Source organism: Antechinus flavipes, chromosome 4, assembly GCF_016432865.1.
Source record: "Antechinus flavipes isolate AdamAnt ecotype Samford, QLD, Australia chromosome 4, AdamAnt_v2, whole genome shotgun sequence".
NCBI classification, from domain to species: domain Eukaryota; kingdom Metazoa; phylum Chordata; class Mammalia; order Dasyuromorphia; family Dasyuridae; genus Antechinus; species Antechinus flavipes.
In genome coordinates this window covers 424,447,107-424,472,400 of record NC_067401.1, presented here as the reverse complement: position 1 = coordinate 424,472,400, position 25,294 = coordinate 424,447,107, and the positions used below count along the sequence as shown (strand labels likewise).

General features: G+C 32.4%; 1 protein-coding gene across 3 annotated transcripts in view; it reads left to right on the top strand.

The window, feature by feature from the left end:
• The window catches only part of DNM3 (dynamin 3), a 581,691-nt gene that overhangs the window by 191,666 nt on the left and 364,731 nt on the right, over window positions 1-25,294 (top strand). For all 3 annotated transcript variants that reach the window (XM_051998949.1, XM_051998948.1, XM_051998947.1), the window contains exons 11-12: window positions 1,566-1,652; window positions 5,121-5,191. In XM_051998949.1, the coding sequence (XP_051854909.1) occupies window positions 1,566-1,652; window positions 5,121-5,191 (158 nt within the window). The remainder of the gene's footprint in view (window positions 1-1,565; window positions 1,653-5,120; window positions 5,192-25,294) is intronic.

Below are 25,294 nucleotides of genomic sequence, written 5' to 3'. Positions count from 1 at the left end.
ACATTCTTACAAACTATTATTTCCAACTTTATTATTTTTGGTGCTTGTCAAATTTGCCTGCCTGCTGCTCCATACATATGGCATTTCTTCTGATATTCCTGGAATGTACTTAGTCTGTCCTAGGACCCTTCTAAGACACCCTAAAGCTCAGCTAAATATCGCCTCCTATAAGAGGTCTTTTCTGATCCTTCAGCTTTTACAATCTTTACCAGCCCTTACTTTTTCTTTATATGGGACATATTTATCTGTGTACATATTATTTCCCCCCTACAGACTTTTAATTTCTTAAGGACAGAAACTGTTTCATTTATTTTAGTATTTCTAGCATCTGCCATAGTATTTGAAATAGTCACTCAATGGATGTTCATTTTTTCTGGTTTTGTAGAGAGTTCTACTAAAAAAAGAGAGAAAGAATTCTTAACAGCAGCAAAATCATTCAAGACTACTTGACCCACATTCAGATGAATATGTGATTGGTTTGAATTATCTGGAAAATTGTAAAAACTCTTTGCTTTGCTTTGCCTGAGAAGAAATCTTTTCATGCTTTCTAATGAAAAAGATATGACAGTAAAATGTTTTCATCAATATTTGTCAAATGTTTATTCTACAATCTTTTAAATTTTTTTTTTTTGTTATTTGAAGTTGTTAATTTTACTTCCCCACATAGCTATTATGTTTATTTTACTTGCTGTTTTTTAAAAATATTATTCTTCAGTGATAATAATAGCTTTGGACTATGTATTACTTTATCTTTTTGATAATGTATTTTTAAATTAAAATAAATGCTTTTTCTTGGTACTTTTTGTTTTTATATCACATTCATTTCCAACTATATCCTTCCTTCCAACAAATCATTTGCAGTTACAAAAATTTTAAAAGAAAGAGAAAAATGATTAGGTCAGCTATGGTATTTAGTATACCAGTTCTGCCTCCCAGTCTATCAAACATTACCTATATATATATATATATATATATATATATATATATATATATATATATATATAAACCTCAGCCTTTGCATCAACAGGAGAGAGGCAGAGTTTTCTGTACTCTGGGGCTCACTTTGGCCATTATATTTATGTAATAATTGTTTAAATTTTTTATTTGGTTCTTTTTTTCTTTTATATCATAATTGTTTACATTTTGTTTTGTTGTTGTACTTATTTCATTTTGTATCCATCTTTCCAAGCTTCTCTTAATGTTAATTACATATGATTTTTCAACTTCTATTTAAATAATATTGTGACATTCTGTTATTTCCATGGGGTTTTCATAAACCTCAGTTTGTTTAGTTCTTCCCCAATTAATAAACATGTATTTTGTTTCCATCTTTTTGCTACTATAATGAATATTTTGGTGCAGTTGGGATCGTTTGTTACATCTTTGATCCCCTTGAAGGTATATGTCTAGCAGTAGGACTTCTGGGTCAAAAGTATGGATCTTTAATGCTCTAAAAAATAAAAAGAAGATTCCTAAATTTCAGTAAAGAAGACAATGCAATACCTCCATATTTCTTTTTGTATCGTGTTTTAAAATAATTTGTTTTTATTCATTTTTTAAAATAGCTTGCAAACTTTCCAAGACTTTGTGAAGAAACAGAACGGATTGTTGCTAACCACATTCGTGAAAGAGAAGGAAAGACTAAAGACCAGGTAAGAAATAAATTTTAAGTTGATGGGTAGGGAAATAATAGATAAAGCAGATATGTTTCTTTAGGAGAAATTCTAGGCAATAATTCACACATTTTTTCCTTTAAAATGTTTTAAACATTTTAGGAAATCATTGTGACTTAGTATACCAGTTAACTTTAGAATTAGGAGAGTTTGATAATCCTATAATTGCTAATATCTCACTGAGGAGTGTACTTTTTGTGAGGCCACTGATATTAGAGAAAATAATTAATCAAGGGCCACTTAAAACTTAAAAAAAACAACAAAATCTAATATTGGATTTTTCTTTTCAGAGAAAATTATTAAAAAGGCAGTTAGGTGGTGCCTTATATAGAGAGCTGGACTTGGAATCAGGAGGATTCATGTTCCTAAATTCAAGCTGGCCTCAGACACTTAGTAGTTATGTGACCCTGGGCAAATCATTCAGTTCTGTTTGTCTCAGTTTCCTCATCCATAAAATAAGAGAATTGTAGTAAAACATCTTTAAGATCTCTTTTAGTTCTAAATGTCTATAGTATTATCTGGTATGTAAGCATCCTGATTTTAAGCTGTGCATAGAAAGAAAAGTAAGAAAAGAATTGAGATGGAAAGAAGAATAAAGAAATAGGAGGAAAGAGAAAATCAAAGTAGAGAAATGGTGAGGAAAGGAAGATAATTAAAAATGCCATAAATCTATCCAGCTAATCTCTCTATCTGCCTATAATCTAGATTGTGAAATGTTTATATGGTTTTTATACAACATCTTTATGAGGTCAGAAGTAATACATATCATCACAGTTTTACAGATAAGGGAACTGAAGCTATGAAAGTTTCAGTGACCTGTTAGCTAATAAGGAACTATTAGAGAAATATAGTTAATGAGCGTAAGCAAGAACTTGTGCACTGCTATTTCTACTTTGCTGATGTGTCTCTCTATAGAACACAGTTAACTCTGGATCTGAGACTTTCCAGTATCAGTATCATTTATCATTACCATTCAAAATGGAAATTGTCAAAATTTTATTTTCACTCTTAATAGTTCCTCATTTTTTAAAAAACTTTGCACAGCAGCTCACAAGAGGGGGAAATATTCTTTGCAATATGGTCTGCAGTAACTCTCTTGGCTTGATGAATATCATTTCTGTGCACGCATGTGTGTGTATGTGTGTATTTCTCAGGCCTTTGCCCTAGCATTATCTAGCTGTGACTTGATGGATTTGGATGGTAAAAATTCTAAGATAATATTAGGAGTATTTTTCTTCAAAAAGTAAATTTTTTATAATTAAAATATGGACACATTCTGTGTGCTATGTTAGTTTGGATATTTCAAATACTAAAGAACAGTCTGGAGCTTATTATTTCTGTTTCAAGAGAAATCACTTTATTCTGCATGATCTACTTCAAATAAAAGGAAATTTTACATAAAAGTTAGAAGAATAGACAAGAGTAAGGAAGACATGAGTTAGATTCTGTTTCTGATACTGTGACCAAATTCCTTAATATTATCTGAATCTCAGAAAACTTCATAAATTGTAGATATAACATTTTTACAATGAGAAAATACAACGTATAACTCATAGAAAATATCAAAAATCAGGAAGGTGTTCTATCTTCCTTTCCTCCTAAACATATATCTTCTCATTTTCCTGAGATGAAGCTAGATGTGAAATTACCTAGAACATGAAGATGAAATAATTATACTTTTTCTATTTGTTTTTATCTACCTTTTGATTCATGTTAATGTCTATGAACATTTGAGATATTCATGACATGAGCACAAGAAACAGGAGAGTGATTTAAATGTTATATTTTTAATGGTCGCACAATTTTAGTACAGGAATACAAAAATTATAGATCCTTTATGCGCCTTTGTAAGAGACCTGAGGTACTTTTTCTTTTAAAACTGATGGTTTCTTGCTTTCTTCCCAACTTGTTACATACACCTCTTCCCATTTCTTAGGATTCTCTCCATGAGAAAAGCTTTGATTTGTGATGCCTTGGGAGTAAATCCTCTCTCTCCTTAAAATTAACTGATAACCTGACTTCCATTTCATTTCCTCTTGAATGTGTTGTTTCCCCATGGTTGCATATTCTCAGCTCAGGAATATTCTGGATCTCTGGGAAGAACAGTTTGGATTTTAAATTATGATTCGAAATTTGAAATTTTAGGTTAATATATGTAAACATATATTTATATATGCATTTATATGATTTAGGTACATGCATATATCTATATAGCTATATCATATGTATACATGATCACAAAGTAATTGCTTAAAAATCGCTACTTAATGTAACAAATATCCTGTGATTGATATATAACTGATTGGGAACACGGCTGAAATTCATGTACCAATGAGTATATGTGTAGGAAGATATAAATACACATGGGTACATATACTCACATATGTGTGGTATGTACAAAAACACATACTTATGTTTGCATATATGCATGACTATAGGTATCCGTACACATACCTGCATGTTCACATATACATACACTCATTGGTTCATGAACTTTAGTGGTGTTGTCACTTAGCTATAAATCAATCAGCAGATACTTATTATACTAAGTAATGATCTGTTTGGGAGTTACCTTTAAGCAATTATGCCCTTGTGAGTTGTAAGATTAATGAATAAACTCCTTTATACTTGGATCACAGAGAAAAGGTTCATGATGCGGAGGGGAAGAAGGCCCTTAATGATTCCCAGTAGGCCCTTTAGTTAGTTCTCTTCTCCATTTAAGTTTATTTACTTAACAGTTGTTAATTAGAGAGCTTTGAAGTAATTGATAGTAGCAATCTGTTTTCAGCTACTAGATTATCTTTTGGGCATAAAGGAAACTTGCTCATTCATTGATCTTCTTGGTGTTGGACTTTTTTTCCTGAATGGATTTTTTTTTTTTTTAACATATAGGCTTCTGCAGTGAATTGCTATCTTCTTGTTCTCATTAAAATAGCTTCTCTTCAGATTGTAGATAAGAAAACACTTCTAATACTTATCCTACAAATTATAATACTATTATCTTTATGCAAACTCCTTTTGTGCTAATTTGACAGTTACTGCTATGATTTGATTCATTTGGGCATTTCTTTCTAAGATCCTGATTGCACCCTAAACATTCCAGACCATTCTGACCAACTCTCATTCACGTCCTTCCAAAAATAAGCCACACATGGGACACTATATCTGTTAGGGGACGTTCTTTACATTTACTTTACATTACATTTACCAGTGGAGTGCCCAAGTTCCCTAATTGACCCTCTTTCAAGATAATCATATATTGGTTCTGAGTTGGTTTAAGGAAATAAAATAAAATAAAATTTGTATAGTGATTTCTCCAATAGTTAGTTATTTGTATTAAGGGATTTGAAAGTTCATTGTTGATTTTTGAGTTTCTGGAGCATTTAAAAGATTGCCCTTCATGAAGTTCTGAGTTCAAAAATTTTTCTGTTCTTCTTTGACTTTTAGGTATTATTGCTGATTGACATCCAGGTATCCTATATTAACACCAACCATGAAGACTTCATTGGCTTTGCAAAGTATGTGAATTGATAAGTTTTTGTTTGTTTGTTTGTTTGTTGTTGTGTATATTTCTCTGATTAGGAAACAATTTAAAAAAAAAAACTTATGATATCAAGACATTAAAATGTCTCGAAATACTCAATCATGCATTCTCCTATGTGAAAAATGCAAGATATTCAAGGAAAAAGCAAAAATTTTCATCCTGGCTTATTTCTTTAAAAACTGTTTTTATCTTTTGTTTTACATCACTGGCATTTCTCAGTACTTCTCAAAAAGTAGCTTTTGTAATGAAAAATAGAAAAAAGGAGAAAAACCATGGTTCAACAAAATTGATGGACAAAAAGTACTTATGCCATTAACTGCAGTATTCTACACCTATGGAATCCATCATTACTTTAAATATGAGTTCATCTTCAGAATTTCACAGTATTCAATTTTTATTTTTCATTATTATTTTTCCAATTAGGTCATTTTTACTCATGTATATTGTTCACGCTACAATTAATATGTTTTCTCATGCTACACCGAATTACTCATATTTTTTTTAGTGTGATAATATTATATTACATTGATACATTGTTATTTGTTTAGCTGTTTTGTGCATTTCCTTTGCTTCTAGTTCTTTGCTCTGACATGATGTTCTGTGAATATTTTGGTGTATACAAGATCTTACTTTTATCAGGAACATTTCTGAAGCAGAACTTCTGGGTAAAAGACTATAGATATTGTAGTCCCTTTCTTTCTTTTTGTAGTTTGTAAAAAGAATAAGAAAAACAGAAAAAAAAAAATAAAGCAAAACAAAAGAGAACATTGTCATGTGCCCAGCAGAACATGAGGAAGGATTCAAATATAACAACAAATTACCAGATCAAGATAGTGTGTGTGTGTGTGTGTGTGTGTGTGTGTGTGTGTGTGTGTGTGTGTGTGTATATATATATATATATATATATATATATATATATATATATATATATATATATTATTAGAAGAAATTATATTCATGAATGCCCATTCTTTACTTCTTTGTAAATTGTTTTCTGGTTCTCTGCTGCATGAGTAGTCCCTTTCTTAACATGATTCTAAATTGGATGTTTGACCAATTTACTATTCCACTATCATATTAGTGTACCTTTCTTACCACAAATTTTCTAACACTTATTATTCATTTTTAGCAGTTTCCTGAGAATTGAAATGAAAACTCAGAGTTGTTTCAATAAAATTTCTCTTTTTGTTAGTGATTGGAAAAGGTCTTTGATATGGTGATTAATACTTTGCAATTTTTTTTTTTGAGAACTGTTTATCTCTTTGGATTTCTCTTTCATTAGGAAATAGTTTTAATTCCTATATATTTGTGTTACTTTCTTACATATCTTTGATATCTAACCTTTAACAGAAATATTTTATGCAAAATTTTTCACCCTAATTGAACAGTTCCTTTCTTCTCCTAATTATGTTGTTTTTTTAATGTAAAAACTTTTCAATGTCATATAATTGAGATGATATATCTTATGTTTGATTATGAATTCTCCCTGTGAAAGCTTTTAGATTTGGTTCTCTTCAAATTAAAAAAAATCATATGTTTTTCATATCAGGTCTCATATCTATCTGAGATTATTGTGTTATATGTCAGATTTTAGTATAGATTTGATTTCTGTCAATTTTTTCTAATTTTTCTCAATAATTCTCATAAAAATGGGAATTCTTCCCTAAGTAATACATATTTTCAGGTTAATTGAACATTGTTATTGAAGTAAATAGTTTTTGCTTCTTCCCTAGCCAAAGTATAAGCTGAAATAATATAGTTTTAAAGTTTTAAACTTGTTTTAGATAATTTTGATAACTGCTATTAAATCATAATGTTAACTTTGGAACTTCTATTCCCAAAACATTTTTTCTTTATTCCTTTTTCTTATAATTATAGCATCTTTGTTTTTTAAAGTGTATTTGTTAATTTGTCTAGTTCCGTAAAATATCCCCATGATAGTGATTGGGATAACACTAAAATTTTAAATTAATTTAGGTAATTTAAATAATATTTGTTTGGTTCAGCCATGGGCATTGATTAGCCATCCAAATACTTTTTTTTTTTAAATTTAAAGAGTATTTTATAATTTCTTCAGTATAGATCCTGAGTGTATCTTTGTTGATTGACTCCCCAATATTTTATGCATTGTAGAGTTATTTTGAAAAGGCCTTTTTCTCCTATTATTACTTCCTGGATTTTTTCTGTTGCTAAATAGAAATACCATTTTTGTGGGATTATTTGATATCCTGCTTTTTTAGAGAAAACTGATTGTTGATGAAGTTGTTATGAAACATATTATCTATCTCCTGATAGAAAGATGTCAAAATTAAGGGACAGAAAGGAATGTACAATTTGGGTCTGTGGTTACTATGTATCTTCATTTTGTTTGACTGTTCTTATTTGTTAAAAGTTTTTTTTCCCCCCTTGAACCTGAGATTTAGTTGAGGTGTGGGCTGAGGAGAGTGATTGCAAGTAGACATGCCAAAAAGAGGGTCATTAAAAAAAAAAAATTCACATAGAAGAAAAGAAAGTTCAGAAGAAAGCACAGAGCAGAAACTATAGTAAGGAAAGACATTTAAAAAATTCACCTCAACCAGGGTACATTGCCTCCTCTATGTATTCACATATGTTCCTAGGAGAGTAGACTCAAGTTCAATGGCTAATATTAGGCATTCTTCCTATCAAGTTAATTTCTGGGCATAGTGCAGATGATGAATGAGCCAATCCATTGCATTTAGAATATGATTTCTCAGTTGTTAGCTAAATATTGCTAGGTTTGGTCAAACAGACAATTCCTTGGAACCACCTACCTCATCAGGTATGGCTTTTGGCAAATTCTGTCATGCATTTCATTGGACAGATTTGTGGTAACTTGCAGCTTTTTGAAGCTCCATAGTCAACAGAGACAGTAAACAAAAATGGTATCTATTCATGTATATATGTATGGTATGTATATATATAATACTATGTATTCACAGGCACAAGGAGATGGAGAAAGAAAGGGAGACAGACAGACAGACACACAGAGAGATACATACAAAGAGAACCAGAACCAGAACCTGAAGCAACTTTTCCATGTGGAAGTTTATAGCTGAAAGCTAGCAGAGTAGAGGGATAGAGAACTATTTTCCATTTAAGCATTTTGTTTGCATATTTAGTTCTGGCTCAGCAGACAAAATTATAAGGATTTTTATCACGATCCATTTCATGCATTAAGCCAACAGAAAGAGAATACCGTGTTCCATATTGGAGAATAAAAATTCTTCCCCATCCTGCACTTCTAAAAGAGATCTCACAAAGCCTCCATTTGTGTGGTTATTAAACAGAGTATATCACGTATGCTTTAAAGACTGAATCATCATTGATCAGTCCAACGTCACTGCACCTATATTTTCAATAGCATCTTTAAAAATATCCTTAATGTATTTATCCTTCAAATCAGGTGATATATTTACAAGTTCTCTGTGTGGCTTGTGTGAATTCCTGTGTACTAGTGTTCTATATGTACTATAATCTTTACTATTCATATTAGTCTCTATACTTAATAAATGGTCCAGAAAATCACCAGATAGTAATATTCAAATAATTACAATTATATCATAGAAAATGGTCTGACTGGTAAAAAAAATTTTGGATCCCTATGGCATAAGATTACCAATTTTCATGTTTTGCTTTTCAGTGCTATATATCCAGCCTTAGTCTCTCCTGAGCGATACAGTCCTATATCACTAACTGCCTTATATAAATCTTGAACTGTATATCCTATAGACATGTCAAACTCAACATTTTCAAAACACAACTCATTATGTTTCTCCAAATACTTCCTACTTCCAAACTTTTCCATTATTATTGAAAACACTACCATAGTCTTAGTTATCAGTGATATCAATCTTATTATAATTCTTGACACTTCATTTTCACTTACTATATATAATAAATGGTTGTAAGATTTTGTCATTTCCATCTTCATAACATCCATTTCTTGCATCTGACCATTTTTCACTATTAATAATATCTCTTGTCTATTTCACCTTTTCTTTGTTCACCTAGCCAACACTTTGGTTCTGTCCCTGTTTGCTTTTGCCTGGACTATTTTAATAGCTATAGGATTGATTCTCTTACAACAAGCCTCTTCCCTACTTAGTCCATCTTTTATTCAGTTGCCAAAGTTATTTTTCCAAAGTATAAGTCTGACCATGTCACTACCTGTTAGATAAATTTCAATGTCTTTCTTTTAACTACAGCATTAAAGATTTGTTAGATTGATATTAATCAATATTATTGGTCTTTAGTTTTTGTTGTTGTTGCTGTTCATTGAAGTTCATTGATCATGAATTGAGGTATGGGCTGAGGAGAGTGATTGCAGTAGACATGCCAAAAAGAGGGTCATTTAAAAAAAAATTAACATAGAAGAAAAGAAAGTTCAGAAGAAAGCACAGAACAGAAACTATAGTAAGGAAAGACATTTTAAAAATTCACCTCAACCAGGGTACATTGCCTCCTCTATGTATTCACATATGTTCCTGGGAGAGTAGACTCAAGTTCAATGGCTTATATTAGGCATTCTTCCTATCAAGTTAATTTCTGGGCATAGGGCAGATGATGAATGAGCCAATCCATGAAAAAATCATCAGAATGGAATTTGAATAGAATTCTTTGGCACCAGAGTTACTACACTTTCCATCATGCTACATTGCTATTCTCAGAAATTCTGGCCTATTTCTCATGATAGTTATTATTTCTATGACTCATTATTTGATTATTATCAAAGATGACATTATTAATTTTTCTCTTAAGACTTCTTTTTCATGTTATTATTATATTATTATTATTTTTATTATATTGTATACAAAGGATATGTTTATCATTTCTTCTTTTTAATTTTTCGGTGCTCTACTTTATCCTCTGCTTTTATAAAAGTACCATATGGTGATAAGAAATGTATTCATTGTTTAATGTTTCCATTTAGAAGATTTTGTAAGTCTTTCAACTTCAAATTCTTTAAAAACTCATACCATTCTACATTTTCCTTATTGGTTATTTTTTTAGATTTTTCCAGTTCTGGGTCATGAATATTACACAATTACTGTGTTATTATCTATATTGTTTTGTAATTAAATTCAATTTTCTTTAAGGAATTTAGGTTTCAGGGTATTTGATGAAGTCATATTCAGTGCTTTTGTCAACTTTTTGTTTGTGGTTCCTTTAAGAATATTATAGCTTCTCCACTGATCTTCATTAAATTGTGAATTTTTCTTTTTAGAAAATACATGCAAATATTTATAAATGTCTTTACTTTTGAGGTATGTTAATTGCATAAAATAGAGTATTGGGATTTGTTTTCTTATCCAGTTACTTCTTTTTATTTGATTCGATTTTCTAACATATTTATATTATTATTTTGATGATTAATTTTTTTCTCCATTTGTTTCTTTGGTATTATTTTATTTTTAGCTCAAGCTCTGAGGTTACTTTTTTCAAAAGTGTTTTATTTTTTCAAATACACATAAAATAGTTGTCAACATTCATTTTTGTAAAGTCTTGTGTTGTAAATTTTTCCCCTCCTTCCTTACTTCTCTTTCCCCCAAACAGCAAGCAATCTAATATAGGTTAAATATATGTAATACAATTTCCATGTTTGTCATGTTGTGCAAGAAAAAATACAAGAAAGAAAACAAACAAAAAGGTGAAAATACTTTGTTTTGATTCATATTAAGTCTCCACAATTCTCTCTTTGGGTGTGATTAGCATTTTGCATTCCAAATCTATTGGAATTTTAAATTTTAATTTAAAATTTTAAGCTTTAATTAGCACTGGCAAGTTGGTTCCCAGAGGTCGAATGTGTATTTTTTCTACAAAATTTTTTTGGAGTTGAAGTTTCTTTTAAATATTTTCAATTTGAGTTTCCACTGGTATGTTTCCTCCATGATTATCAGTTAATACAGATCAATCACTAATTAAGTCCATGAAACTTAGCTTTTAGAAGTGGATATTTACTAATGTTGTATAAAAAAAACATGCTATATTCTATTCTCCCAAGAGTCTGTGACTTGCTCCCCAACCTACTGCTATAAGTAAGAATGAATTAATGTTTAGATAGTACACATGGCAATAGAACATTAATAGCTTCTAGAAATCTTTTTGTTGACAACCTCAAGATATTCTTATTAGGCATGTTGTAACTTTTCAGTTGATTTAGTAGAGTAATAATGCTGTCTTTTCTTAGTGTTTCTACTTTATCTTCAGCTCCTAATGAAAGCACTTGATAAGCAACCTAAATATGGAACTAGTTTAATAGAGAACTTAGTTGTCCTGGATTAATTCAGGGAGTCTAAATAGATAATTGAATTCTTAGACAATGAAAGAACTGTCTGGTATAATTGCTGAGTCAGTGTACATAGTGTTTCAAAGACCATGAAGAAAAAGAGAAATATTACAAAATTGGGGAAAGATAAATGTGCTAGTGTTCAAAAAAAAAAAAAAAAAGGGTGAAGAAGTCTTCAAACTATAGAGCAGTATAATTGATTTCAATTCCTGGGAAATCTAGAACAGATCAATAAAGAGATTCTTGGAGAATAGCTAAAAAAATGATTACAAAAAGTCATCATAGATTCATCAGAAACAAACTATGAGTGAGGTGTTGACCATGTTTTGTAAGGGGACAGGTCCCTTTGGTTACTAGTGTAGAACTTAGTGGTACCTGGGCTAGGGCTGCCCTTCTTGGATGAGAAATGGTTCTTCCCTTGCCAGAATGTCCTTTGGGACAAACTGCTAGGCAGTGACTCATATCCAGGATTGGGCTCTGTCACAAAATCCACATGTTAGCATTATAGAAATCTTTGTGTAGAAAAGAAAATTTTCAAAATTATCAGCAAAGATGATGAACTAAAAAATATTACTGAGTTAAACTAGCTATATATTATAGAAACCACAGGTTTCCTTATCTATAATTATAGGCACAAGTTCTAGCCTCAATAAAGTGAGATTTTTGCAAAACAGTTCAAAGCAAAAGAAACAGTTGACCTATGACCTCCTGAGGGCTTAACAAAATATCACTGCCATTTAAAATAGCTTAAAGCAGGACACCCAAATGGCAGCTGGAATATATTTTGTACCTTGCTCTTTAAAAATGAAAAACAAAACAACTGAACAAATAAACCTGTCAGGCCAGCAAGGAGGACATTTTCAGCTCATTTCACCAGTTCAATTGTTAATTATCCTTTTCCCTCATGTTGTTTGAAATGATGTGTGTGGTCTGCTGCTTTTTGGCTAGAAGGGTTATTTTCTGCAAAGTGAATTAAGAACTAGTGAGTTTATTCTGTCGCTTCAAGCCTGCTTCCCTCCAGCTCCCCCTAACCTTATCCCAGTAGCAATCTCAACAGATGGAAGCTACAAAATAACTGATTCCTATTTTGTACATTAATAGTGACTTATATTATTACGATTAAGCCTATTTCTCAAGGTACCAGGGACAAAGGAAAAGAATCTGTATATTCTAAATTACTTATAGCATCTTTCTTTGTGGTGGCAAAGAAGTGGAAATGGAGGGAATACCCATTAATTGGGGAATGGCTAAAAAAAATTGTGATATATGATTGGGATGGAATATTACTCTACTATAAGAAATAATGAGCTTGATTTTAGAAAAACATAGAAAATCTTTCATTAAATAATGAAAAGTGAAATGATTAGAACCAAAAGATCATTGTATATAGTTAACATAAATATTGTTTGAAGAATAACTGTGGATGACTAAGCTATTCTGAGTATAATAAATACTCAAATCAGCTACAAAGGAATTATGAAGGGAGTTGCTATCTACCTCCAAAGAAATAACTGGTGAATAGAAATTTGTATAGAATGATTTTACATACATATGTATATGTGTATTATATCAAATGGTGGACTTCTCTTGGTGAGTAGGGAAGGAGACAGTTCAGAAAGTAAAATGTAACAAAATTAATTTAATTTTAAAAATAGTTACATTGCATCAAGTAATAGGGACAAATAAAGACATTATCATTGCTAAAGTCTTTACACTTTACACAATGGCAGATTACAAAGAGGGAAATAATGTAATTTTGTTCTATGCCAAATCTTTTTAGTCTGTTCAAGAGAAAAGGCCCAAAGGAGAATAGAGAAAATAATGAGGATCTTTCCTGCATCTTTTCATCCTTTAATTTTAAACGAAGTTAAAGAATAATATTTCCAGTAGCCATCCATTACCTTGACTTCCTAAAAACTTCATTGTAATTGTCATTTGAGGGTATCTATAGTTATCAGAAAACCATATCTTAATATTCTTTTGTATAATGTGAGTAAAGAAATAACAGTAGCTAATGCTTATGCAGAAGACTTTAATTTTATCCAGATAATAACCCTGGGAAGCAGATGTTATCATTCCCATTTTATATGGCAGATAGGGGTGTCTGAGGCTGCATTTGAATTGACTTCAGGTTCAATGTTCCTACTGTACCACCTACCTGTCTCTTAAGTGAAATAAACATATATAATATATGTGTTTTATAAAAATCTGCTCATTTGTACCTTGATGCTCAAACACCGAGGATATATCTTTTTCAGTGACTATAATAATGATAAAATAGTCTATCTATTGTATGTAGTGACTAGTGTTCTACACCAATGCTATCTTAAAGTAAGTGCAGGAATCCTGAAGGTCTAATTCACTGCCTGTGGTATTGGGGGATGAGCATGTGAGGAATGATAAGAGGTTATGTTCTGAAACCTCTTCAATCTTTTAGATATCAGTGCTCTTAAGTGTCTTTCCTTTGACAGTCAAATGGATGAAATATCATAATCTGATGTATGTGTGTCAGGTGTGGTCTGTGCTACAGAATATCCTCTACATAAAGTGATCTATGCCCCTCTTACTTGTAGTCATTCATTATAGGAATTTCACATTAATGCTAAGAGAACATAGCACTTAAAAGAAGTTTAAACATTAATACACACTTTATAATGGGTATCTATGACCTGCAATGTCATGTCCCTGGCATATCAGATCTACTCCAAATTGCATAATAATTTCAATGCTATGTCTTCATTCAGATCAATATCAAATCCTATAATATTTCTGATAGCTTTTGGATGTTTTTATTTTTTTTTATAAGCTACTTGCTTTCTTGTTGGGGAAATCTATTTCTTAGTTAATGAAAAAAAGTCATGACAGATTAACCTTATTTCCTTTTTTGATTAGGCTATTAAGACTGTAGATGTGAGGAATGATATTATTTCTTAAATTTTAGCAAAGTATTGGATAAAGCTAGCTAATCGTATTCTTGTGGAAAAGATAGATGTATTTGGTAAAGTGATAGTATAGTTAGATTGATTCAATACTGGTTCAGAGACTAAATTCACAGAATAATCATTAATAATGCCATATCAACTTTGCAGATTGTCTCTAATGAAGTTCCTTAGGAATCCGAGATTCTTTGGAATAATTCTTAGGAATCTATGCTTGGCTCTCAACAATTTAACATTTTTATCCATGATTTACATCAGAGATACCAAACCCATAGTGTGAAAAATCCCGCAATGTATCACATACCAGATTAAAATGTAATGGGAACTCTTTAATTTTGTGATTCATATAGAAAGTAAAGTAAAATAAAGCCATAAATAAAATTTAAAAAGTAATTGATGTATAAATAAATAAAATAATATATAAAATATTCTGTCATTTTTATTAGGATATGCATTTAGTTCATAGGTTTGTTGTGAGGAAACCACTTTATAAATTCTAAAGCAGTAAATAGACAAATGCATAGTTAAATTCCTGTTGTGAAAGAAGAAATTATTTGGTGAGGATTTAAATGTATGTATTGAGAATCTTTCCATTGTTCTCCAAAATTGACATTTCAAGGTTAATTCTTATTAGAATGGACTTTTTATAGTCTCCAAATCAGAATAGGTAAGCAATTATAGATTTTTTTTCTTTTTTTCTCCAGTGGGTATACCTACCCAGTTTTAATCTAGCTTTTGCTAATGTTAGAAAAATATTAATTCTTTTGTTTTCCTTTTGAAATAGAGACGTGTCTCTTTTAATATAGTTCTCATTTGCAGAATTTCAATTATCTGTACCTCTAATTGGATCCCCAAAATTGAAGAAAACCATCCTTCAAATAAAACCCTCATTAAAATGTTTAATCTGTGGAAATAAATCCCTGCATCAACTCTGTCCCCTAAACATTTTTCTTTCTGATTTTAAAGTCTTTATCTTCATTAGCAGAATATGAATATTATATTTCTTTTTCAATTTTCTGGACTCATGATTTATCATTGCTTAACTAGAAGTTTTTCAAAGCTGATTTTGTTTATAAGGCTGTCATGTTAATTGTTCTCCAACTTCTACTTGCTTTGATCTGCATCTATTCATAAAGATCTTTCCAGTTTACTCTAAAAGTACTCATTTAAAAAATTTCTTATTGCAAAATAATATTCTATTCCATTCTCAATACTATTGTATATACACACATATACATACACACAAATTTATGTGTGTGATTATATAAGTAGACATACACATTTTTATAGCTCATTTCTTTTTTCTTTGATCTCTTTCACCATACTAGTAGTAGTATAGCTGGGCCAATAGCTATGTATATTTTAGTAATTTGTAGAACATGGTTCTACATTGCTTTGGAGACTAATTGAAGCAAATTAAAGCTTCTGCTTTCCCATATTCCCAATGATTTTTGCTGTTTTTATCTTTTGTCCTATTTGTCATTTGATAGCCATGAATTTCTCTAGTTATTATGTACTAGATTTTTTTATATAGTTGTTGATAGTTTAGATTTTTTTTGAAAACTGCCTGTTCATTTACTTCCATCACTTCTCTTGTTCTTATGAATGTAAATCAGTTTCTTATTGACCATAGCTATATGACCTTTATAAAATAAACTTATCCTAAATTTTGTTTTTGAAATAGAATTTTATCATATTATTCACAGGTACATTTTTCCCTTCCATTTTTCTGCTTTTATAACATGTGCAATTTATCATGTGGCCATAAAATGGGCTATTTGTAATATGGTCAAATTTATACTACTGTATGATGATTTTACTCTGGATTTTCCTGATACCTACATGTGTGGTTTTCCAGATATAATAAAGTTTCTGTTTTTAATAGTCAAATATTTCAGAAGAAAAAGCATTAACAGAGTTTATTTGTTATTGTCTTTGCCTAAAAAAAGCACCAAATCTTGTTTTCCCCTGTATACTGAATTTGATTTAGCAATTTATATAAATAATAGATGATCAAATTGTTCTTTTACTTCCATTCTTTCTCCATAATCCTACCATTTAAATAGAAAGGCAAGCTTATTAGCAGGCCGCTTTTGTGTAGTGACCTTTCAAGTTCTCATGTTCGCCTCCACTTGTACCATGTGGATGATCTGGCTTCTGAGATTTATGTCCTCTAGTAGTTTAAAGGAAACATAGGCTCCAGACATAGCCTTTTAAAGTGATATCTCAATGTCATATAGCAGACCAAGTTCTGTTTGTTTTCCAGTGTGCTGAGTATGTCCTGACACCTGTTTTCTCACAGTTGAAATGATACAGTGTGTATATTTCAGTCCTTGTTATATGAGCACCATGAAAATTCTATGGGTTGTAGAGTTCATTATATCTCTTCTTCCCTCCTGCAGAATGTTTATGTTGCCACTAATAAATGCAATATATTAGAACCTTGGCATCAAACCACAGAGCTACTTTGATTTTTCTTCTCACATTATTTTTTCTATCCCTCTCTGAGTAATGAACTCTGGTTTATTATAAGGATGTCATCTATTCGTATATGAATGCAATCTGTTGTTTACAAGTCACTTTTGTGTGTATTTTACTATCCTAGATAATGTGAAACTCTTTGCCATTACTTCTTCAATTCATATTATCAGTATCTCCATTACCACCTTCACTTGTGAATCTTGGTAGAGGGAGCCTTTCTTTCATCAGTCCCCTAACTGCAGAAGCTAATTGGGAAATGATTTTCTCTCTGGGTTTAGTGAAAATCAAGCAAAGAAAAGGAAGAATGTGTGTGTGTGTGTGTGTGTGTGTGTGTGTGTGTGTGTTGTGCATTCTTATTAGACTCTAGAATGATAGGAGCAGTAACTATATTTTGATAAATTTCAGTTTTAGATATTCCTTGATGCTATTTGTCATCTTGTGGTAAATATTTTCTATAATTGTTGCCTTTTAGTGGAGCCATATCTAGGGTATAGTAAAAAAAAAAAAGTGATTGATATTAGTTCTATGCTTTGGGAATTTTCCAATTCCAATCAATTTCAAATCAAAATGAGTATTTTCCCTCTCCTTCAGATTTTGTGCATATAACCCAAAGGCTTCAAGTTACCTTTTTGTGTCTTGTTCATTACCCCAACTAACAACAAAGGATCCTTTTTAAGTTAATTTTAAACTTCATTTTAGAAGATAAAAATGAAATAATATGGTTCTCTTGATAAATATCAATCATTACCAACTCAGATCAGCAAAAAATTTGCCAGTATATAATCATTAGGAGTGTAACAAAAAGAAAAGACTATCTGAAGCTTGAAATAAATGCAGCTGTTTGAGCAAATCCCACCCTTGCCCAGTCTTCAGAGGTTTCTCTGAATCTTTTTCTTTTATCATTTCTTGCTGTATAATAATATTCCATTATATTCATCTACCATAATTTTTTCAGACATCCCCAATGAACAGATAATTCCTCAAAGGTATCTAGATGCTATGTGGGATAGAATGTTGCATCTGAAATCAGTAATATCTGATCAAATCTGAACTCTTAACACTTACTCGTTATATAGCCCTGGGTAAAGCACTTAACTTCTTTACTTCAGTTTCCTCATCTGTAAAGTGGGGAAAATAATAGCAACTACCTCTCAGGAATTTTTACTTTTTAATTTTTTTAATAAAAGCTTTTTATTTTCAAAATAGATGCAGATAGTTTTCAACATTCACTCTTGCAAAACCTTGTGCTCTAAGTTTTTCTCCCTCCCTTCCTTCACCCTCTCAAGTAATCTAATATATGCTAAATACGTGCAATTTTTCCATATACACATTTATCATGCTGAACAAGAAAAATCAGATCAAAAAGAAAAAAAAAAAGAGAAAGGAAAAAAGCAAGCAAATAACAACATAAAAGGAAAAAAATAGTCTGTAATGATCCATATTCATTTCCCATAGTTCTCTTTCTGGATATAGATGGTGCTCTCCATCACAAGTTTATTGGAATTGGCCTGAGTCACCTCAATGTTGAAAAGAACCACGTTTGGGACTTTTTTTGATGATCAAATATTATTTGGTAACATAAAAAATATTTTATTTTTATATAATATATGATAAATATAAATTTGATAATATATAATAAATATTATTATCTACAAAATACAAACTATAAAATAGTCTGAATGCTATTCATTATTATTAGTTTGTAATTTATTGCAAAAAGAATATGTATATATAAATATATACACAAACACAAACATACATATACATATAAACTTAATATATATGTATGAACACATATATACACATAAAGATATGTGTGTGTATATATATACATATATATACATATATATATATACATATATGCATATATATAAAACTACAATATATAATACATGTGTTTCCTTTCCCTCTTTCTTGGACTTCTTTAGGGATAGACAAAGTAGTCATTTGTATGACTGGATCAAGAAAAAAATGCACAATTTAGTGATTTTTGGTAGTTAGCTCTTAGTAGCTTTGTAGAATGGCTGGATCAATTCATGGCTCTACTAAAGTTATAACAATGTACCTGTTTTCTTGAATCCCCTCCCACAATTTTCATTTTTAGATTTCCCTTTTATAGAAGTATAGCTGTGAAAGGGAAGTGAAATAAAAGATGATAGATTTTAGATATGTAAGGTCAAGTGAAGTTTTAAGTACCAGGAATGTCCTGGAAGTGTTTGTAGACAGCAAGGAAAGAGCCAATAGATAAAGATGTTAAAGATGAGAAAGAGAAAGGGTGCTTTTATCTTAACTAATTTCCTTCAAAACATTAATCCTATCAGGTTCCAAGTGCACCCCACCCCACCCCTCCAATTCTGGCTTCTCAGGCCTTTCCTGATGGACTGATTGCACATCTGACCTAAAGTCCTGGGCTTCTAGATCCTCCTGGCTGAGCCCTTTTATCATAGATTCCACTCCCTGCATCTGTAGCTATAAAGGATGAACAAAGCAAGGCCAAAACCCCAAGCTCCTTTCTCAAAGCCACAGGATCTGAGGGAAGGAAAAAGAGGATCTCAGGACCTTCTTTCCCCAGTTTATTATGGTGTGCCTCTGCTGTGAATGAATGGAATAAATCTTTCACCTCTAATTGTTGTTCATTCATTTCAGTCACGTCTGACTATTTATGACTCCATTTGAGGTTTTCTTGGTAAAGATACCGACTGGAGTGGTTTGCCATTTTCTTCTTGGACTCATCTTAGAGATGAGAAAGCTGAGGCAAACAAAATTAAATGACTTTCCCAGGATGATACAGCTAGTTTGAAGCCAGATTTGAAATCAGAAAGATGAGTCTTCCTGATGGTTGGCCAGACACTCTACCCACTGTACCAGCTTGATGCCTCTAGACATTACAAGAAAAAAAAGGAGCTATGCTTCAGTTAGCTGGATTGAAAGAAGCAGATAATTCTAATGCAAAGAAAAAGAGGTCAACATGGAATGTTCATGCCTTTTCCTGTCTCAGTAGAAAACTGCTGGTATCACACGTGTGGGTGTTTTTCTTTTAAGTGATCTGGGATTGCACCAATTACCTATTAGAACATTAAGATCATAAATGACAAGGAAAGTCCTGATATCTACAAAATATGAAAATGACTTAAAATTTGATCTCCAATGCATATAAAGAGAAAGCCCTAAGAACTAGAAGGAAAGAAAAAAACTCATGGCCGAGGTGATTCCAGAGTTGAGTTTAAAATAAGATAATAGATGTGGTACTTTCAAAGCATAAGGCTTTGAAACTCATTGAATTTGATATTTGATGCATTTCAATGAAGGAAAAAATATGCTTCAGTGATTGATGCTTTCTCAGCACTCATGACACTTGGTAGTTGTTTTAATTGAGCAGTAGATTTGACCAGGCTTACTGCTTAGCTCCAGCCACCACTGCTATTGCCTTTGGGCTGTGGGGAGCAACTCTCCAACAAAGGTGGCAGCACACAGGACTGTCAAGTTGGAGCACATGATATTGAGGTTGGGCCTGTTGGCAGGCAGTTCATGGGACAGTTCCTGCCAGAGGATAGGGAAGCAACTCCCAACTCTCAAAATACAAGTACTGGAAGTGGCACAGAGGGTCTGGTGCCCTCAGTAGAAAGAGAAACATCAGGAGCAGCTGGAGTGGCACAAACAGCAATGGCATCAAAAGTCCAGGCTATAGAGGACCCATGACTCCTGGCAGCCCCCAACCCTGGACAATGAAGGATATGAGACCATAGCTTTAGCCTCCATATCCAAGACCTCCCTTCCTAAGGAAGACTGGATGGCATGGGGAGTGGGGAAAGAGTATAAAAGTCATGGTTCCTCTCAAAAACTGAATTGGGTCATAAAGAGATGAACCTGGATAGGCTGGTTTGTTTCTCTACAGCTGGAAGCCCCACTTGTCCCTTTGGGGAATTGGTAAAATGGCAGAGAGGAAATGCGTGTGTTTCTGAACTCTCCTTTACCCTAAAACTGTTTTTTAATGAAAATCAGCCTTGGAATTAGTACTTGACTGTCAAAACCCATGAATATTGGGAGAACAATACATTACCAACAGAAGATAATGTTGAAATTTACCAGAAAAGGTCTGTTTTTGCTCATGCATGAGGACAGAATAGGGCTAGTCCAGGTGCAGAATCAGGCATTTAGGCAGTGAAAGTATGGGAAACAGCTCATACTGAGCAGACTGGAGGGGTATGGGATGTGGTCTTTGCAGGCTGAAAATTTTTGAGGAGAACTTTATCACAGTGTCAGCTACTCTGCCCTGGAAGCAAGCCAGTAGATCAGCAGAGAAGTTATAAACACAAAGGGTAAAGACTATAACTCCAAAGCGCTAAAGTTTCTTGGGACCTGGCCACACTCACGCAGCATCAGGAGGGACTCAGCATGATCTCAGTGCACATTGTTACACAGATGCTAATCCTAGTGTAGCCACTGCTGTCCCACTGCTGCTTTACTGCTACTTCCTGTTGAGGAAGCTTGGTAAACCCACATTGCACCAAAAGTAGACTGCAGCTTTTTTTGTTTTTGTTTCTTTTAAAATGAGTAAAAAGGCAAAGTGGGCTCTAACTATAGATAGCTTCTATACTGACAGAGAACAGACTTCAAATCCTGGGGAGACTAAAAGAAGATTGTCCCCAGGTAGAGTACCAAAGGTAACATAACATGGTACCCATCACACAAGGCTCTTATAGAAGAAATTAAAAAGGCTCTTTAAAAAGAGCTTGAAGAAAAATGGGGAAAGGAAAGGGAAGTTTTGCAAGAGGGTCTGGATAAGACATGTAACTCAGTAAAAGATAGAGTGGATAAAGAAATCAACTTCCTGAAAAACAGAATTAGTGAATTGGAAACAGAAAATAACTCCTTAAAAATGAAATTGGTGAAATGGAAAAAAAATTCCATAGAACAAAACCACTCATTTAAAAACTTAATTGGACAATTACAAAAAGAAATTTTAAAAAAGTAAATGAAGAAAATAATTCATTAAAAATCAGAATTGAACAAATGGAAATGAATGACTTGAGGAAACACTAAGAATCAGTCAAGCAAAACCAAAAAAAAAAAAAAAAGAAAAGAAAAGAAAAGAAAAAAATAGAAAAAAATGTTAAATATCTACTTGGGAAAACAACAGACCTGGAAAATAGATCTTGGAGAGATAATCTAAAAATTATTGGAGTCCCTGAAAATCATATAGAAAAAAAGAGCCTAGACACTATTTTTCAGGAAATCATCAAAGAGAACTCCCCAGATGTTATAGAAACAGAAGGTAAAATAGACATTGAAAGAATTCATCAATCACCTACTGAAAGAGATCCTAAAATCAAAACTCCAAGAAATATTGTGGCTAAATTCCAGAACTATCAGATCAAGCTAAAAATACACAAGCAGCCAGAAAACAAAAACAAAAACAATTCAAATACAGAGGTGCCACAATAAGGATTACTCAGGATCTAGCAGCATCCACATTAAAGGATCAAAGGCCCTGGAATCTGACATTCTGAAAAGCTAAGGAACTTGATATGCAGTCAAAAATAACTTACCCAGCCAAACTGAGCATTTGGACATTCAATGAAGAATGGTGAATTTCATTTGTTTCTGACAAAAAAACCAGAACTATACAAAAAGTTTGACCTCCAAATATAGGACTCAAGAGAAGCATCAAAAGGTAAAAAGGTATAGCTCTTGAGAACTATATTTCTGTTATGAGTATACATAAAAAATACATGTATAATTTGGTGTTACTGTTACAATATGAAAAAGGATCTAGAGGTGGAAAGGAAATTGTATCAGAAAAGGAAAAAGTAGAGGTACTACATCTCATGAAGAGGCAAAGGAAACCTTTTATATTTGAGGGAAAGAAGAGAGGGGGATGAACATAGTGTGAATCTTTCTCTCATCAGAATTGGCTCAAAGAGAAAATATTAAACCTATTCGGTTTACAGAATGTAGGAGGGGAAAAGTGAAAAGGGAAAGAGTAGGCTAAATAGAAGGGAATACAGAAATTGTAAGGAAAAAGTTTATGGAAAAGGGAGGGATTCTAAGAGTAGGGAGAGAGATCCTAAAGAGGGAGGGCTGCAAGACGCAAGTGGTACTCATAAATTTAATACTGGGAAGGGGGGTAAGGGGAAAAGGAAAGAAAAAAAGCATAATCTGGGGTTAACAAGATAGCAGGAAATACAGAATTAGTCATTTTAACCATAAATATGAATGGGGTAAACTCCCCTATAAAGCAGAGGCCGATAGCAGACTGGATAAAAAGCCCTTTGGGGAACTGATGGAGGGAAGAATCATTAGGTTGGAGATGGGAAATATACTTCTCATGGGAACAATGTCTTTGGTACTCATCATTTTCGCTATTCTTTATGTGTGATGTTTTTCTTCTTTAAAATATAAGATTGTTCTTTCTGGGAGCAGGTTTCTCAGGGAGGTTTTCTGGAGGCAGCCTTAGTTTCAGTTAAAAGTAATAATCACCCAAATGCAGTTAGGTGCTAAAAGTTCTGATCTTTTATTGGAGACAATAAAAGTTTAGTTTTCTTAGAGGCCTCTCTCTCTCCTTGGTTCTAAGAGCTCTTGCAGCTTTATCCTGTGCTTCTGCCTCTGCTTTCTTCAGCCTCCAGCCAGCGCAAAGGTGGGAAAGTTGGAATGAATCTTTCTTGCCTCTGAGAGAGGGCTTCTGGCTGAACTCACTTGATGCTCCCCTCTCAATCTAGTTCAGCTGAACTTCCCAAGAGAGCCTGCTTCTTATATATGATCTCCTCTGAGAGAGTGGGATTATGGGTTTCTCCCAGTGTTCTCTGGCCCTAAGAGCTTCAAGGGAGGTGTGAATTCAGATATCTCATACTAAACCCTGAAATCTCCCAAATGTGTGAACTCCAATGAGTACTTAAATACATTAGTGAGCTAGAGGATTTGCTAAGTACCATGCTAAATTAGCTCTTTGTAAGGATTCCAACATTTATGCCTTTTGTAATCAATTGATGGCAAGTACTGAGGTATCATTGTAATCAGTGCACATGTCCATAGGCAGAATATGAAATATTGAGTATATGGAGTAGCAAGCTGTCTGGTTTGGTTGGAAACAATTTATTTCCATCTAAAAGAATATAGTGATGCCCTCAATAAAATAGGGGTTTGGCAGAGGGACATATTTGTAGCAAAATATATGGGGTTCTAAATTGAGTGTGTTGAGTTTGAGACGCTTACATTCAGGAAGTTGGTGACAGGTAATTTAAGTTCAGCAGGGAAATTAGTGCTAGATATAGTGATTTGGGAACAGTGTACTTAGGAAGATAAGATATTTAACTTATTAGTGCTGATGAGATATCCAAAGAAATTCAATTGGAAGTACTTTGCCAGGGTTCCACAGATAGATTTCAGAGATCCCATGAACTTGTCTGAGGAAAAAAAATATTGTTATTTACACTAATAAACATGTAACTAAAAGGTAATATTTCCTTCAATTATCAAAAATATGATTTTGAGAAAGGGTCTATAGATTACTGATTTGGTTCATGACATAAAACCAGGATAATGATTCTTGATTAAAATTGAGAATCAAATAGGTCTCAGGACAGAAAGCATTCAAGAGATAATAATATAATAATGAGAGTAGTTTCAGTAGAGACATGAAATGTGAAATTGGATAGATAAGTGAGTAGGTAGTAAGGTGCTGGAGACTATGGCTGATGGTGGTTTGTTAGATGTATTAGTGAAAGTGAAGAAGCAGTGGATGACAGATTGAGGGACTTGTGTGTGTGTGTGTGTGTGTGTGTGTGTGTGTGTGTGTGTGTTTTGAAGAAGGGTTGAGATCTGATTATTTGCTTTCTGTAAAGAGAGATGACAGGTAATGAATGGTGCTTATGTGATCTATGAATCCTATGTTTCTTTTTCACTATCCTTTTCCCCCCCAATGAATGGAGGGAGGTGGCAGGGAATTAAAAGAATGCTTGATAATAATTCTTTGATTTTATTATATACATTTTTCTTTTTTTAACATATTTGTTACTGGGGAAGGGATGGGAAAAATATTTAATATGAATATAATGTAAAAACAAACATAATAATAATATATTTTAACATATAATGTAATAAAGGAGAATTTGAAAAGAGGGAGAAACAAAAATGGATGAGCTAAGTTCCTGGAAGACATGTAAAGACACAGAATTCAGTACTCATGTACAGGGATTGGTTCTGTAAGGAGAAAGATTATCACTTCCTTTCAGTTAGGAAAAAAAAAGAAAAAAAAGGTGAGAGTAGGAGTGAGAAGGGGCTTAGAGTTAATATTCTCTCTTAATAAAGGGATACATAAGGGCATCTGCTGCAAGACAGTTAGAGGAGGCAT